Source organism: Brugia malayi (assembly GCF_000002995.4).
Source record: "Brugia malayi strain FR3 genome assembly, contig: Bm_v4_Chr2_contig_001, whole genome shotgun sequence".
Classification (NCBI taxonomy): domain Eukaryota; kingdom Metazoa; phylum Nematoda; class Chromadorea; order Rhabditida; family Onchocercidae; genus Brugia; species Brugia malayi.
The window spans coordinates 8,291,531-8,308,712 of NW_025062476.1; the positions used below are offsets into that span (position 1 = coordinate 8,291,531).

The window sequence follows — 17,182 nt, forward strand, 5'->3', positions numbered from 1 at the left end:
AGTTAATTTTGCTCTCCAAAAGTGGTATAAAGGAGGGGAAATGATGGGTGAAGTGACGGTTAAGAATGAGAGGCGGGAAGAACGACTAAATTCATCATTTAATTTCTGCTACAATTTAAGAAGTGTAAACAAGCTGTTCATTCTTTTGATATAATATTACTTCTGCCAAGCAAAAGCAATTTACTTCATTTGTTCCTTTATTTTCTTGTTTAGTTAATTCTTCAAAGAAGAAAAAAGCACTCGCACCTTCGTCATTTCAACTCACATGGCTTTGGCGTTTCTCATTTTTGCATTTCATTAAAAAATATGGAATTTTAGGGTTCCGTCATACAGCCTTGCTGTGTTACTTTCTACATGTCATATGTTTTGTATGAAAATCATTGGTTTATTTTCAACATTCCGCAACAATGACTCCATACCTGGATCAAGTTTCGTTAATCGAAAGGCTTTTTAATTAATGAAATAGTAAGGTATAGCTTCTCTTTCATTTGTCATGCCAGTTTTCTCTCATAACGTATTGTGTTTCATGACTTCATTTTATACTTTAACCTATCGTTATATTTCAGAACATTAGAAAACTCTGTGTATCGTAATGCCACTAGTTGCTAGCCAATAATTCTCATAAAAACTATACCTTGTAGATGAAAATTCAAATAATCCTTTTTAAATGGAGAGAATACGTAACTTTGAAGTACAAAATTCTGATATTAATAGTTCAAAATTAACAAAAATATATCAGTTGTAAGAATAAAAACCGTAGGAGGTCAATATTGAAGTAACAATAATCGTGAAGTTGACAGAAATAATAAATAATAAATAATGAATAGAATGTTTTTATGAGTCATCGAAGTTTTTGTAGATCACCGATAGTTTTTGTGAACATATTTTTTAGGCAGACAAGAAAATGGGAGGAATTGCTGTGTTACCCGGAATCAGAAGAATGTAGAATTTCCATATAAAGGCGACGATTGATGTTTACCCTTTTTTCAAAGACGAAACGCAGGTCATGTTTGATTGATACTTTGTATCTATCGCTTGGATGAATATCCGGTTCATTTCTACTCTCACTACGAAGCAGTTTTTTTCTTCCGAAACGAGTAATTTGAGTAATTTTCTTTTCCATTCATCCTTTCTTTTCTTTTGAATATCAAACACTTCAAACCAAAATACAAAATATTTTATTTATTTTTTATTAAATAATTTTTCATAGCACTCAGTAAACTTCCAACTCTCTTATTATTTAATTGCTATTTTAGTATCTGTACAATTGTTGTTAGCTTACATGTGGTAGTATCATTTGACATCTTCATAGAAACTTCAAAATACTGGTAAGTGCTGAAAAAATTATTGCTAGAATATCATCCAACTACGCCTCATCCAACTTCATGTTGAACAATTGCTTACATCTAAATTGACTTATTGTTCTTCTTCGAATTCACAAAGAATGTTTATCGTAACATTTTCACAATGTATTTCACGTAGAAAAATATTTTCAGTTGACAAGTAAATCTTTCAATGATCTAAAAACTAAAGAAAAATTATTTTCCTTCTTCAAATTTTTACCCTAAATGGTGCTGAAGACCTGATAAGTGATCAGAGGTTATAGGAAATTTATTTTAAAGTTATATTGTTTGCAAAAAATTCTGAGAATTCGAAAATCGTGAAAAGTAATGGTTATGAGCGGAATAGAAGATAAGGTCATAAATCCATCACAGACATTGAACCAGTTTTCGATTCTGTGTAATTGAAGTTTAATTTCAGTTTCAACTTACAATTTTTGTTTTTTTCTGCTATGTTTGTTTTCTTTTTTTTTTTTTTTGAAAGAACCTACGGAAAACAACTTTTGGAAGTTGAAGTTGATAACATCTAATTTTTGGGGGGAAGAAATAGTTTATGATTTCAAAATTTCTGAAAGGAAAGTTGTGACTGATGAGAGGGAACAGCTAAAGGAGGATGTTGTTATTGTGGATAAATTAGGAAATCGATATATCAGTAACTGATTCGTGTAATAAATTGGGTCAGAATTTTTTAAATATAATAACAATTAGTTTATAGAATAGCTGCGATTTACGGAAATATGCATGTGCACGCCACTAATCTCGTTTCAATCAGTTTCCTTATCCATTGTACTTATCACTTTTGATCTTGCAATTTGGTATGATATTGTGCAACTTGTATCAGTACTTTCATCCAGCGTACAATTTTTTTTTTTTTTTTTTTTTTTACAATTTACTTACTTTTCCAGTTGCTAAATTGATCCCTTTTATAAAGTGATAACGAATTTCTGCTTTTTACAGATTGTCAAATACTGAGGATATTGCTGAAGAAAATGATTTTATTCGTGGGAGTCACGCCATCAAGTCATAGGATACTGGAAAGGACATGAACATTACTTAATGTCTTAATTACTTTTACGTACCGAATTGTGACTAAATTTGCTTTTTAATAAAAAAGCCAAATCTGCAAGAAAGAAGTTCAATTACTATAAACATTTACTAACTGATGAGATATAAGTTTAAATTTCCATTTCCAATATTTTGGGTAATAGTGACATATTTTCATATGTTTTTCAAAATCATTCTTATGCATTTGTAAAATTTTTATAGAATTTATGAAACCTGCGAGATATTGAGCAGTGTTTCACTTCTTAGCAGGTATATTCTTGAGAATATAGAAAGGAATTACTTTTTGCTAACTCAATTACCACAAATTACTTTTAAATGCTTTTAAGTAAATTATTCTATACGTCTCATTCAAATTCTTTCTGTGTGATCACTATGTTTGATCATGATATCGTATCTTAAAGTTTCAATATCCTTATTATTTAATATAACTCATCCATCTGACTGTTTATGGCACATGTGTGATTGTGTCTGAATCCGAAGTTCTTGTGCAAAAATTTACTTTGAAACTGCAATAATTTTGCAAGTTGTTTAAGAAACTGTTTATTGAAATTCTTATTTGAAGTATATACAGCATTTTAATCTATTTCATTTAGATAAAAAACTGTCCCCAATTCTTTTCATTTATATATTTTTTTTTCATACTTTGATCACTTTTTATTCAGCTATAAGCTTCATCTGCTAAATATGGCTAACCTATACTTTTAAGAACCTATATTTTAAGCATTTTTTTATTTTTTTATCATTTTAAAAGTCATGGAATATTATAAACTATCCTATTTTATATATTATTAATATTTTTAAATCTTCTTTAGCTTTTGTACATAGCAACAATCAGCAAATTACACTTAAAGATTACAACGCAATTATATTCATAGAAAATACACACTTAAAAAAGTGATATATTTTCGAAATTTTTTGAATGAGATAATTACATTTTTGAGAAGTGATCGTAAAAATACAGGTAATAAATTTTCGAAATTGCTGAGAAACGAAAAAGTGATAGTGAATGAATTTAATCACTCCTATACTGCTCGTTTTGCGCTCTGATAACGAGTACCATTGTGACCATTGCAGAACAAACTGTCCAATGTCCAATACTCTCATCTTCCCATATTTTCTCAATTCCCAGATGTGTTATGAAGAGGCAATAATTCTCGTCCTCTGTTTTCCTTTCATTAAAGAAAAATTGAAATTGTAACAGTTATAAAGATAAAATTGCAATTGATAAGTGAACAGCAGTATACTTTCTACCATATGATTGCATCGCTTGATTCCGATATCTTTCAGGACAGTCAGAAATTTTTGGTCTGATCATAGGGTGAAAATCAAGCAGTCCCAAAGTCACTTTTTTGTCTCTTCCAAAACATTTAAAATTCATCGTAGCATTGTTTTTGATACTATTATATGATACATATCATTATCGTAGTTATCATTTTAACAACATTTCATTCAGTAGAAAATCAATTAGCAACAATAACGGTAAAGTCTCAAAATTATACCAACTTTAGTACTGCGACAATTTAATTGCATCAAGATAAAAAGATCAACACCAAAGCTCTAACCATAAAACTTTGATAAGTATTCTAGATACGTATTACAAAGTGATTAAAAAAAAGTTCAATATCGTTTTTTCCTTTTTTCACCTTCACAAATTAAATACTTGACTTCAAAGCAGCTGCGTAATTCAAATTTTCCTGTATTTATTTGTCATAAATGTTTTGCTTATTATCGCATAATTTTGCATGTCAATCACGCAAATTGCACCTTTATCCACCACTGTAAATCGCTATTTCAATGTGGAATATAATATAATTTCACTACTTAATTTGCAGAATCAAAAAGTGCAAATTCAACAAAAACAAAATTGGATCTGTGGAAGAACAACAGATATATCAATTAATATTCTCTAACTTTAGCATATTCACAGAGCTCACGAAGAGTTGTCGGAAGTAGACAAAAATATTGATGATTCGGACAGTGTTGTTTAATGTTATCACATTATACATTATCACCCTTATCAGTGCTGCACCAAAGCGATTTCAAAAATCAGGTATTGCTTTTGTTATTGCTATATCTTGTTCAGTCATTTCATTCCATAGGAAAGATTTCTTTGCAAACTACGACATAGAAACTGTGTCGCAGCAAGTGCTTAAGCTTTAACTTTGTTCATTGATAGATATACCAGATTATTGAAAAGTGAAGTTGATAATTCCATGAATATGAAAACTGACCCCTTATAGAGAATGGATGGTTATAGATCTTGAAGGTCAAACGGATAATATAATTTAAGCAAATTGAGAGGATATTAAAAGTCGAATTGCGTAATTTCAAAAAAAGGAATTAAGAAGCCATTGTAATGTTTTCGCTAATGATTTATAATTTGCTAAAGGACGAGCAGTGAGCTAAACTGTTATAAATAAAACTTACAAGCGAATATCATTCAAAATTTTGCTGAAATTTCAAGTAATGGAAGTGATGAATTAATAGTTTTCGAATTTCAAACCAATCAAGATTTTGTCTATAAGTTTTTCATCTTGCATAAGAAAATTCATTGTTTATGGTGATGATATCTTTCAAAATTAAAATAATTCATTTTCAAAAAAAAAAAAAACTTGTTTACTGACTTATTTATAATTTTCTAGACTGCTCTTGTATTCATTTAATTGATTACATTGATCAAGATGAAATGTGACTACGTAAATTTATAGCAACTAGTGATAAAAAGTCATGATATGCAGTTTTGAGAGATGATTTTAAGATCAAGTTCACTAAGAACATACCTAATTTTGCTTATTTTATCATAAGTACTTTTATTTATAAACATTTATTATATAACTTAATATAATTGTTTCAAGTAAATGCTTATATAAATTAAACTTTAATAAAATAGCAAATTTTTCAAGTTGATAATGGCAGTAGAAAACTGTCAAATTTTCTGAAATGTGAATATTATTATTAAATTAAGATGCGTAAATCTTTCACTGCTCTTTCTAGAATGTTCGGATGAACAGCTGAGAGTACATGTAAACATAACGGAGTCAGATCGAGAAGGGTACCATATCAACAGGACTAAAGCAAATTCTCTTCTTGAATGCACACGAAAATGTTACAATGATCCCCATTGTTTCTCGTTGAAATACCGTGAACTGGACTCATCAAGTTGCGTCCTAACCGGTTTTGCCTCTGAATACTGCCATAAGATCACTTCTGTACCAGCTGCTAAAATCAAATATGATACCAACACGCTTATCACTATTGATTGCATAAAATGCAAACTAACAGAGCAGCTTGATGAAAGTAAATAACTATGATAATTATTATACAATTCGAAATGATAAACTTATTGCGATTGTATAAAATGTGACAATTAAAAACGAAAGTTCAAAGTTCATAATTTCTGTTCCAAATCATCTTATACATTTTCAGAGAATTGTTTTACCATTTGCTGTTTGTATTATCGCAACAATAATGAAATAATAAATTGCAGAGGAATTGCAGACATCTTCTGAGCCAAATGATAATGATGAACCATCCTTCTTACTCTTAGGTTTTCACTCTTCTATTTATAATACATAAAATTTTGCTAGCTTTGAGATAAGTATTAGTTACTCTAGAAAAAAGTAAATCCAAATTCAGTGAAATTTCAAAAGCTAATAGAACCACGTGAATGAAATTTTATCTGCCTAAAATCCAAGTTACATGATAAATGAATGCTTTGTATTGAAGGGGAGCCGTTCGATGATGTGTCACTACAATCTCTCTCAACAATGCAAAACACAATTGATTCTGTTCCCACGACCGACATATGTGGTGAACCTTCAGGTAGAATTTCATCTCTTAATTTATGGATTTGTAAAACTTTTGGGTGAAATTAAAAATGTAACATTAAATTACCAAGATTGCTGATATCGCTGCATTGCTCTTCATTTAAATAATTATTGCAAGTGAAATATTTATTATATATCCATTTGCTCAAAAATTAATTCTGCTATGCTCTTTCAACCTGCCTGTGCTCGAATTCCATTAAAAGCTAAATTGGTTGAACTTGTACATCTGGAACCTTGTACATCTACTTCTAGCTAAAACAAATGTTGAAAATCAGTCGAAAATATCTTAGGCTTACAAATCATACTATTAAGACCACAATTTGTACTTAGATAAATTTACATTATGAAAATCTTACTCTGTTATTCATCTTTCTGTCATCTACAAATGTCTGAGGGTACAAAATTAGACACTTTTATGCATGTTTAAATGCCCTAGCTGACTTGAATTTAATAATACTATGATGAATATTAACCGTTCTATATATCTATCTGCTCATAAATTATTTCTGCTGTGGCTGTTTATGAGATGTTTGAATTTGAGAACATGTAGCATAGTCAGAAGAATGTATAAGATAAATTGAAAATGAAATTTAATACTACATCGAAGTCATCATATTTCTAATTAATATTCAATTGGTTTTGTTCATGACACAGAAAAAGAAAATCGTTGTTAATTTATTGCAGTTCAGCTTGAAATTTATGAAATTTAAACAAATGTTTCGTTTTCGAAATGTTGAAAGATGTTTAGCAATGAGATGTCACGAGGATATATGGTTTATTGCTGAAGAAGAAACTAACTTGGCAAGTTTTGAGTTCTTAGAAGAAAGAAGTACGACTAACTCAGTGCAGGAATGTGCTGAAAAATGTTTCCACAGTTGTTGTAAGGTTCGCTCATTTCATTTTGTGCTTAAGAGATTATTAACAAGTTTAAAAGATTGGTTGTAGCAGAGATTAAATGTGAATATTTCATATGAAAAGTTTCAACTCAAATCAATTCCAAGTTTCTTATCAATTTCCTTGCGTTCCAACTTTGAAATTCTTTGCTATAAAAAGTTAGTATTACACTGTTAGCAAATTGAATAGTTTTCTATTTGTTGACCTCAAAATGTTTCTGTGATATTTCTAACCAAAAGAATGAATTAATTTATGGCAAAATTTGATCGGTTTTCGCAGAATTTTGTTAAATTAAGGAAAATTAAACAAACAAAAAACAAGGAATTAGAGGTTTTGTAGATGGCTGTCTATTCAAGTACCGAAAAAAAATGCCAATTCATAAAGGAAAACAGAAGTAGAGGTGGTGACAATTGTGAAACGAAGTCCATTTCTTCTTACGTCAATCAATATAATGGTTGTTTGTTTGTTTGTTTATTTTTTTGTTAAAATTTCATTTTCATATAAAAAAGAAAAATGTATTTAATTGTCATTACTTCTGAATTACGAGTTTTACGTAAATTTCTCTAATTATAATAGCTGAGATTTCCAATTTTCGGACTTCGTGATGTATTTTAAAAGCATAGTAGAAATGAGAAAAGACACAAATCACTTTGCTAAACGAAATTGCTTGACAGAATGTGACTTGTACCACCTCTTTGCTGATACTCATTATCGCTTGAAAGAGTCTGAAAGAGTAAATTTTTACACCACAAATTTGACAAAAATTTTCTAATTTTTTTCTGTGGTTTTTTAAGATGAAAATGCATCAATAATTATTCTTAAGTTTCCTTTAAAAACTACTATTAAGGATCTAACTGGATAAAAATAGCATGTATGGTGTGTGGTTTGTCCTCATTAAGAAGCAATCGTCATATGCTAAAAGTATCTGCGGGAGATTTTTTGAACACAGGTAAAAATTTTGGTAAATAACTTGAACTTAAAGAGGACACTTACATTGGCTCCAATGAATTATTTCAGTTGCATATTTTTTTATTTGGTAATAATATAAAAATACTATTTTAAAGAGTTGCCTAAGAGATTAATCTCAAATAACTACTGCAATAATCAATGATGCATCATGCAGCATACAAATTGCTATTGCAAAATATTTGTATAAAATATTACGATGTACGAAGAAAGCTGTAAAATACTAATCCTTACGGCGCCTCGATTTTGTCATAACTTTCTCCATTTTTTTGAATTCGCTTTGACAATTTATTCTGCGAATAATCTTTGTCTCTTTTGCAACTTGCAAGACGTATTTCTTGATCGATATTTATAGCAAGAATAATTTTAGGTATTGAAGAATTCAACGTTATTAAAAAATACTAATAAGTTACTTCAGTGGCATATCTTTAAAAAAGATGCTATACTTCTATTTCTTGTATTTTAACTCAAACATGATTCTAAATACTCAAATATTTTAATATACTTCTTTTAGTAGAATTTTTTTTACAGGAAAATGAAATTTTTAAAAAAGTTCAGTTTTCCCTGGCATTATAATTTTCGAAATTTTTTTAAACTTAAATAATCTTTTTGATGTAAGCAACATTCATTTTGAAGTTTCATAAATTTTAAAAGCATTCAAGTGAAACATAAAATATTTATTTTTTTAATCAGTATATCATACTTTAAGTTTAATTACGTTTTAATTTAAGTTTAATTTAAGATAAATTTAATTATATTATAATAACTTGTTGCGACAACAGCAACATACCACTAATTTAAATAGATTGAACATTGTATCTTGTTGATTACCACTTTAAGTTGTTCTGCCTTAAAGTGGTAATAGATATTAGCAAATCGAACTTGTTAATGATAATAACGACTCAGACGAAAGATTTATCTGAAGAACTTTCTCTGAGAAACATCCGAGTAATTAAAAGTAAAAGAGATGGTTACTAGTCACTCTGCACAAAAATCCATAAACTTTAAAAGATTCCTATTTTTTCATATTGACAATGAATTTTCCCAGCAAGATTTGTGTCAGTTGTTTAGAATAGAATATCTTTCAGAAATGTCAATACGATTGAAAGAAGAAAATAAAAATGAAAAAGTTGAAAAAGTATCAGAATTTACGGAATTATCTCAGTCTAGCAGCCTACAACAACCCATAATAGCTTCAGCACTTGATACATTCAACTCTTTGCAGGACAAGCAACAGTCACGGCTTAATTCTCAATTTATAAAAATGGGTATCGCCTTTTCGTCTTATTCTTTTTTGATTGTTAAATGTTTTGAGTTATGCATGAGAAACTTTTTCAGTTATGTTATATTCCAGAAAACTAATTTCAGCATGTATTGTTATGTTTGAAGTCGATTTAGAAGCCAATATAGCCAATTTCAAAGCTGAAGATAGTGTGAAAGTTGACAGGTGACGTTTGGAAATTTAGTTAGTTCACTGAATGTAAAAAATCCTTTGCGAAAATCGTCTAATAGTGAAAAGATTTATAAGAGCAAATGGTTTATTATAGAGAATTTTTGAAAATCCCTTTAAAATATACTTGTATTCTAAATGGCATTTAACTTCAGCATCTGAGGTGAATTTTGGGATTTTAGAATTAATGTGACAAAAAAAATTTCAGAGCTGACCATTGCGCCTACCTTTGTTACCGAGACGCCTGTACCGCAGCTGTTTTTATACCATCAACTGCACCTGGTAACAAAGGTACCTGCGAAAGACGATTTGATATTGCAGAGAAGTGTAACGCTACGCTGAGGAGAGATTACTACTACAAAACAACAAAGTCTATTTACTTACAGTGCTTTAGATGCCGTAAGCTTCAAAATTTTTTATTGTTTATTCTATTAGATTCGAAGCAAATAATAATTTTTATTAATCCTTTCAAAAAATTTTCAAACTTATTTCATTTTTTGACATTATAGAGATATCAAATAAGCACAATTATTTTTCAGTTCCCGAGAAACCGCAAACGAAATCATCACTTGAAATAGTTACTCCACAACCGGAAACATCTTTTGCTTCACTGAAAAAGCATTCATTTGAAGCTGTAATTCAAACTAAGGAGAGTGATGAGTTGGTGAAAACTACATTGGTGTCTGATGTGGAACCAAAAGCGGTTGAAATGGAATCGAAGGAAATCAAAAAGGATGTGGAGACTGCTGCTACCAATAAAAATATGAAAACAAGTTCCGATACTAAACAAAGTGAAGAAATTACACAAACAGAAGGTACTAGTCCGATTGAAACTACCCAAACATTTACAATATTTGATGGAAAAGAGCAAACAGAAACAACCACTGAAAATGTTACAGACAGGCCGAATGAGAATGAAACATCTGTAACAGCAATTTCGACTAATACTGAAAACATTGAATTAACGACCAGTGAATCAATGATAGATTTATTGATTAGCGATAACACATTTAAAAGCAATTTAGCAAACCTTAAAACTGAATTTGGAACGGAAATATTTGCTTCTGTTCTGTCCACGAATCCTGCTATTGGAGTTGGAGTACAATCTACTTTTGGACATAAATCAATACATGCAACAGGGTCAGAAATACAAGCACTCGAATCCGTCCATCAACCCACTGCAGAAAATGAAGAACCTACTTCTGCTAGAACAGAAGAATTTCATACTTGGCACAAGCCAGCAACAGAAGCAAGAGCAAGTAATGCTGCAACATCACTTAGAAGTGAACCTAAAATGGAACTTGATAGAACAAAACCTGCAGGAGTAAGTAGTACAGAAAATGAAGATAGAGAAGATGTGGAGGGAATTATCAAGAAAAGTGAAGGCAAAGTGGAACAATTTGGTAGCAGTACAATAACGTTAATTTCCGCAAACGAAGAAATTGATGGTTCAGATAGAAGCTGGACGGAAGCGAACTCAAGAGAAGAGATGAAAGAAACAGGAATATTGGACGAGACAAGATGGAGTACAACTGCAGTTCATACTGATGGAAACACAAAAGCAAAATCATCAAATGGTGAAGAAGAAGGAGAAGGAGAAGCAACAGTACCTTCAAATTTATCAACCGTTTTACACAAGTCCACACTTACTCTGTCTAAAGAAAAGAAAGATGACGTATTACCAACATCAAGAGATGTCGTAGAAACATTTCATACGTATCTGCAAGGTGTGCTCTTTTCTTCACCTTATGGTTATAAACCCGTTTTCTATGATAAGTGACGTTTGAATTGCCCCTCTTCAAGCAATAATCAGTCCTATTTCTAATATTGGTCCAACAGAAATATATGTTTTTTATAAATTAAAAAAAAAAAAAAAACAGTTATAGGATGCATCGTAATGTTCCAAGTAGATTCCCATAGTAAACGTCCTGCCGAATCTTCCACTGGCTTCCAAGCATCAACAATCGCACGAACTGCTGAAGTTTGCGCTGGACGATGTTACCAGGTTTAGTTCGATTTCCAATTATATTTATAATTTAAAAAAACATATTAGAAATAGAGAACACACTGTCAATTTCAGGATGGTTGCACTGGTGCCAAGTACGATCCATCGAGCAAAGAATGCGTCTTAGGCTATAGTGGCAAACAAATCTGTAACAACGGACCGGAACATTTCTTTTATGAAGCCAATGAAACCATATGGATTCATTGCACCGGATGTAGTACGTCCATGTTTAAATTTTACGAAAAAAGATTTGTATTAGTTTTCAAAACTTCGTAATTGAAATTAAGTCCTAATTTTATAATATTTGACTTTGAAACTTTTAGAATTGCACAAGCCAGGAGACCAGGGTATCAACATAATGATCCATTCAGCAAAAGGTTCAATTTCCGTCTTTGTTCTTTATATAATTACAATCAAATTTTTATTGCAATATTTTTAACTATAAAAATTATACAAAACAGTTAAACCATAACTGTAAAAATGCCGAATTTTTAACTGGAAGAAAGTTGTCATTATGAATAATGCAGTGAATAATAGGAGAAATTGCTTTCTACAGAAGCACAGAAAGTAAAATCAACCAAAGTGCACCAAACTCCAGAGAAAAAATTGGGAGCAGCGCTAGAAGCTGAAAAGAGTACAATTCATGCAATAGAAGGAGTATTTCCTGAAACTTTATCATCATCACTGTCACCATTATCATCATCAGCAGCAACAGCAGTAGTAGAAATTTCAACAGAAGCAGCAAAAGTCTCAAAAACAATTACGAGTACTTTGGAAAAGAAAGCGGAAATACCAGGAGAGGAGGTAAACACTGATATCACCAAGACATCTTCAAGCGCTGAAGTTGAAGAATCAGTAAGTAAAGAAAAAATATCAATTACCACTACACCGCTTCAAAAGACCTTTTCTGATCAAGGTAAGTTTTTTTTTTTTTTTTTTTTTTTTCATTTTTTTTTTTTTTTTTTTTCATAGCCATTTAAGATTTTTTTTCATAAATGTTTGTTTTCATAATTATTTCATAAATGTTTCTCAAGATTTTTTCACGCACATTAAAGTCGTCCGTTATAGCTTTCTCTTTCCACGCACCGATAAAAAATGTCCAAAGTCGTGTATCATCTGTTGGCATTGTTTCGATTCTCGATTTCTAGATATTCGTCATTTCAAACAATAATCGATTTGCATACTTCATTTCAGATTGCATTGTTTTATTCCAAGTTAGACCTATCGATATGCATTTAAAAGCCGAATTTATTCCAACAGACACAACATCTACAGTAAACGAGTGTGCTAGACGTTGCTATATGGTTTGTAATTAATTTTATAGTACTATGTGCAACAAATTTCGACATTCATCTTTTTTTATATAGTATAAAGATTTTCACCACAAAAAAAATTTTTCATATTTCTCTTTTTAAAATTGAATAAAATGTTGAGATCAGAAATTAAGAATTTAGGAAAATTTTTGATGCGTAAAATGAGAGTAAATTTCAGGATGGATGTACAGGTGCAAAATTTAATTCGGTAAACGGGGAGTGTTTGTTAACATTTGGAGATCACCATCAATGTGATGAAAATGAGCAACAACAGCATTCAGTAGAGGGTATTGAAACATTGTGGATTCACTGTATTAGTTGCAGTAAGTTATTTCTTACTTCTTTGTATTGTTTTTCCTTCAGCAATTCTTTTCGTACTGTATTTACTATCAACGTTTAACTAAAATTGAAATTTGTTTCAGAGAAGCAGTTCACCGAAACTACTTTGGGCTTACTGGCTCAAGATGAAACTAATTTGCCAGGTTGATTTACTAACTTAAAATTCTGCTCAAATTTTGAAAATTGTTCAATTCAAAGTCAATTCATGTTCGTTTTAATAACTTATTTCAGTAATTACCAAGAAATCAAAGGAAAAGGAGAATTCAGCAACTGACGAGAGTTTTTCAACCTCCAAATTTACAAAAGTTGAAGAGAACTTTTTGACGAGTGTAACTCCAGATGTAGGATTAGAATCAGCAAAAAAAGTGAAATCAGAACTTGTAATTGATTCAGATGAAACAAATGATAAAATAGTTGGTATGGTACCCGAACCATCAGCAGGGCTGGAAAGTACTATAAAAGGGGATGAGAAAATACCGTTTGTTACGCCACCATCTTTTGGAAATGGAAGTTTATTCGAAGCAGAAAGTAAAGAACAGGAAGTTAAAAGTAAAGAATCTGAAGGAGAGTTCGATACCTCTCCTATTGTTGCAACTGTGGAAGAAAAGGCTTCAAGATCATCGATTTTACAATCGTCAGTGAAGTTATCGACAAAACATTTAGAAGCGGAAATAGCTTCAACTGCAACTGACATCATGGAAACATTTGGAGAAACAAGCGATAATAATGAATTAGATACTACAGTTCAACCTGATCTTCTAATTTCGTTGACTTTACAAACACCGTTAAATGTTCCCACTGATAGTTCGGAATTGTTAAACATTACTGAAGAAATTTCTGGAAGCAGTGTTGTTTCTACTATTGCTAAGGGTTCAGCTACCATTCCTCAAACAAGCATGATTAAGTCTGGAGAATGGAAAAATCAAAAGGAAGGAACTACTGTAGAATTTCAAGAGGAAGTTGAACCGACAACGGTTTCAGCAGAGATCACTGTTATTCCAATACTTCATAGCGAAGTGACGGATGATATCGTTGGAGCTGTAGCCAGCATTGTTGCAAACATTTCACGTAATGTCTTAGAAACTGATGTAAAAGAAACAATTGGAATACCGGAAGAGTGGAGTACAGAAACTCATGAAATTGTATCAACTATTTCATCTAAGAATGCAATCATAGAATCACACATTGAAGCAACTTCAGCTAATTTTAAAGGAACGTTTCACTCAGATATTAATTCATCCATAGTTGAAGAAACTGCATTAATGGAATCAAATATTGAAGCAGATGCTGCGTTATCAGATATAACTAATGCAACAACTGCTGAAACAATTAGCAAAGCAACATTTATTGCAGAAGAAACAAGCACTTCTACGAGTGACGAAAGAAATACCGAAGTAACATTCAGAATTCTGGAAAAGATATCTAAGGAAGGAAATAATGATGATGAAGATTTGTTCTCTAAATCGGTTTCAAATTCAATTACGGAGCAGCCATTTGTACAAGCGAATGCGAATGCTGTCATCAAAAATGTTGCTCAGTCAAAAGATATTTTGGTAACTGGTAGTAAGCCAGCGGTGGCGGATGCAGCGATTCAGGAAGAAGCGATTAAGAAAGTGGAAGGAGAAGATGAAATTATAGCTGAAGTAGCCAAGGATTCATCTAATAACAATAAGTTGGTAATCCAAGGTTAGTATTAATTGTAAGGCAAGAGAAGCTAAATCTTATTCATACTATATTGTCTCATGCAGTCGTACAAATTTTTAATTTTTTGTTCTTTTGATACTTGTAAGTAATCGCGATATAACATAATCGTAAGCCAACTCTAGGTGAACATATGACAACAGAACCGCCCGTACAAGCGGTTTCAGATTTGATCAGTGTTTTGAGTCAAAATTCGAAAATCGAAGAAGTGATTGGACGCAACGGAAAAGAAAATGGTATTTCGATTTATTAGAAGAAACAATTTTTAATCGAAAATTTGAAAATTTTACTTCAAATCTGAAATTAAGGCTTATAAATAGAGCAATAGAGCTAGCGAATATATTCGCTAATTTTTAATTGAAAATTAGTCGAAAGCAATTTTTATAGCGTATTGCTTGTTAGACCCTTGAAAACCATTGATATAGAAACGTAACCCGCTGATTCTAGCGACTGATTCTTTCTTAGTCATCTATTGGATGTGAAGAAATAAGAAATTATTATAGTGATTAAATTTTCTTTTGTAGTTTCAAATCGAGCAGTTTAAATCCAAAATGTTCAAAACAAATTGAAAATGTTGTATATTCTTGAAGGTGCATTTATCGTTGATGATGTGAACTTAACAAAGGATGCAGATGAGCAAATAATGACGACCGATGTTCCAATTAATCAATTCCAGGAAGATTTCATTGGAAATTCTCTTCACAATAGCGCTAAAACAAGACTTGTTGATGGTAAATTCACATACAAAGTCTTAGATATTACTTGCTGATAAATATTTATGCTTTTGAGAAGTCTTCGATAAAGTTTCAATGCATTTTTGCATTTTAAATTTTATGAGAGCCTAAAGATTATGGCTTTTTCTTTCCTAGAAGTTTTTTTTTTTTTCTTAGAAGTTTTGTTTTTTTATAAAAAATTGTGATAAGTTTTGCATGATGGTTTAGTCAGTGGTTTTATCAAAAAATAATCGAAGATTTGTCTTTAAGTGTGTTTTTCGCAAATAGTGTAGGCATAATAAAGAAAAATTGGATATGTTCATCACCCACAACAACACTGAGTTTAAACTGTTAGAAATAATTTCGAGGCTCCGAGAAAAAAAAATAACAGAAATAGTTATTGTAGGAACACCTGCTAGATGTCTTGGTCGAGTTGAATTCGAAATATCAGAAATGGAAGACCTCTCACAGCTAAACGTCACTAGTGAGATTATGATAGAATCACCGGCCGCATGCGCGATGAAATGCTACGAAACTGTAAAATTCTAAGTATTTGTGCAAGTTGTTTAGAAAAATATATGATTATTGCTTTATTTGTTGAGAAAACTGCAGCACTGAATTTTTCCCCAAGTAGAGATTGTAAATATATATCACTTTACAATACTGTCATTATCTTATCTGTTGAGAAATTTCTTCAGAGAAAGTTACATTCTTAAATATGAATCATTTGAAGGCAAACTGTGTTCTCGCAGTATATAAGCCAAGCCAGGATGATGAGTCAACAAATGCAGTATGCATGTTGACAGCTGATTCTGCTATTTGCTCACCAGAGCAGAAATTTATTCCGCAGCATAAATCCGACTTATCAACACTTGTTATCAGTTGCTTGAAATGTACCAGTATGTATTATTTCTCTTCGTGTTCATAATAATGAAACAGTTTTAACTTTTACCAAATAGCCAAGGGTTCCTGAGACCTGCATTAATTCGATGCTGGTTTTGTAAATCTTAAAGGTGAAATGCTGAAAATTATTATTGGTCCTTTCAGAATGCCATTATTCCATCAGCATGGTGACAGAATTAACGAGGATACGGCAGGCAGTAACAGTGGAACCAGCACTTTCCATTGGACAATGTGGTGAGATATGCTGGAAACATAACTGCACTGTTGCTCAGTATGACCATAGATCCAATCTCGTAAGCACTTTGGAATTTGCTCTTCAAATTAAAAATCATTAATTGAGTTTGTATGAATTTACTTGTTAAGGACCTTCAATTTTTATGATTCATGAAATTATGTAACAACCCGCTTTTGTCAATTATAGCGGAACATTTTCAGTGTTCATTAACATCGATGAAAGACCAACAAGAGTGTCCTCAGGAGACACCAATAGAAGTGAATGGCGATGAACCGGTTTTACTGGAATGCGTCCGGTGTTTCGTATAACTTACAGAAACTACAAAGTCTATTTATTAACATCTCATTCTCATCAGTGCATTTGTCTTCCTATAACATTATTTCACACACAAAAAAAAAAAATTAGTTCTATTAGAGCTGAAGAGATGATTT

The 17,182-nt window shown here is 31.2% G+C and overlaps 2 protein-coding genes across 3 annotated transcripts; both read left to right on the forward strand.

Annotated features, from left to right (window-relative positions):
- Window positions 1-2,157: 2,157 nt before the first annotated feature.
- Bm13481 (Uncharacterized protein) lies at window positions 2,158-2,367 on the forward strand (the record flags this gene model as incomplete). The annotated part of the gene is made up of 2 exons (XM_043078891.1): window positions 2,158-2,195; window positions 2,298-2,367. The coding sequence occupies 2 exons, from the start codon at window positions 2,158-2,160 to the stop codon at window positions 2,365-2,367; spliced, it is 108 nt and encodes a 35-aa protein (XP_042934825.1).
- Window positions 2,368-4,370: 2,003 nt separating this feature from the next.
- Bma-srap-1 (Uncharacterized protein) lies at window positions 4,371-17,059 on the forward strand (the record flags this gene model as incomplete). 2 transcript variants are annotated; one of them, XM_043078892.1, is made up of 25 exons in its annotated part: window positions 4,371-4,455; window positions 5,400-5,702; window positions 5,893-5,952; window positions 6,132-6,227; window positions 6,981-7,117; window positions 7,466-7,580; window positions 7,974-8,075; window positions 9,181-9,360; window positions 9,461-9,539; window positions 9,751-9,941; window positions 10,082-11,269; window positions 11,429-11,547; window positions 11,623-11,764; window positions 11,871-11,924; window positions 12,104-12,463; window positions 12,742-12,851; window positions 13,039-13,183; window positions 13,283-13,342; window positions 13,431-14,885; window positions 15,026-15,136; window positions 15,491-15,631; window positions 16,020-16,150; window positions 16,347-16,512; window positions 16,661-16,809; window positions 16,952-17,059. In XM_043078892.1, the coding sequence occupies 25 exons, from the start codon at window positions 4,371-4,373 to the stop codon at window positions 17,057-17,059; spliced, it is 5,787 nt and encodes a 1,928-aa protein (XP_042934826.1). The 2 variants fall into 2 exon arrangements, with proteins under 2 accessions (XP_042934826.1, XP_042934827.1); XM_043078893.1 differs by having other exon boundaries at window positions 12,146-12,463.
- Between the last annotated feature and the right edge of the window lie 123 nt (window positions 17,060-17,182).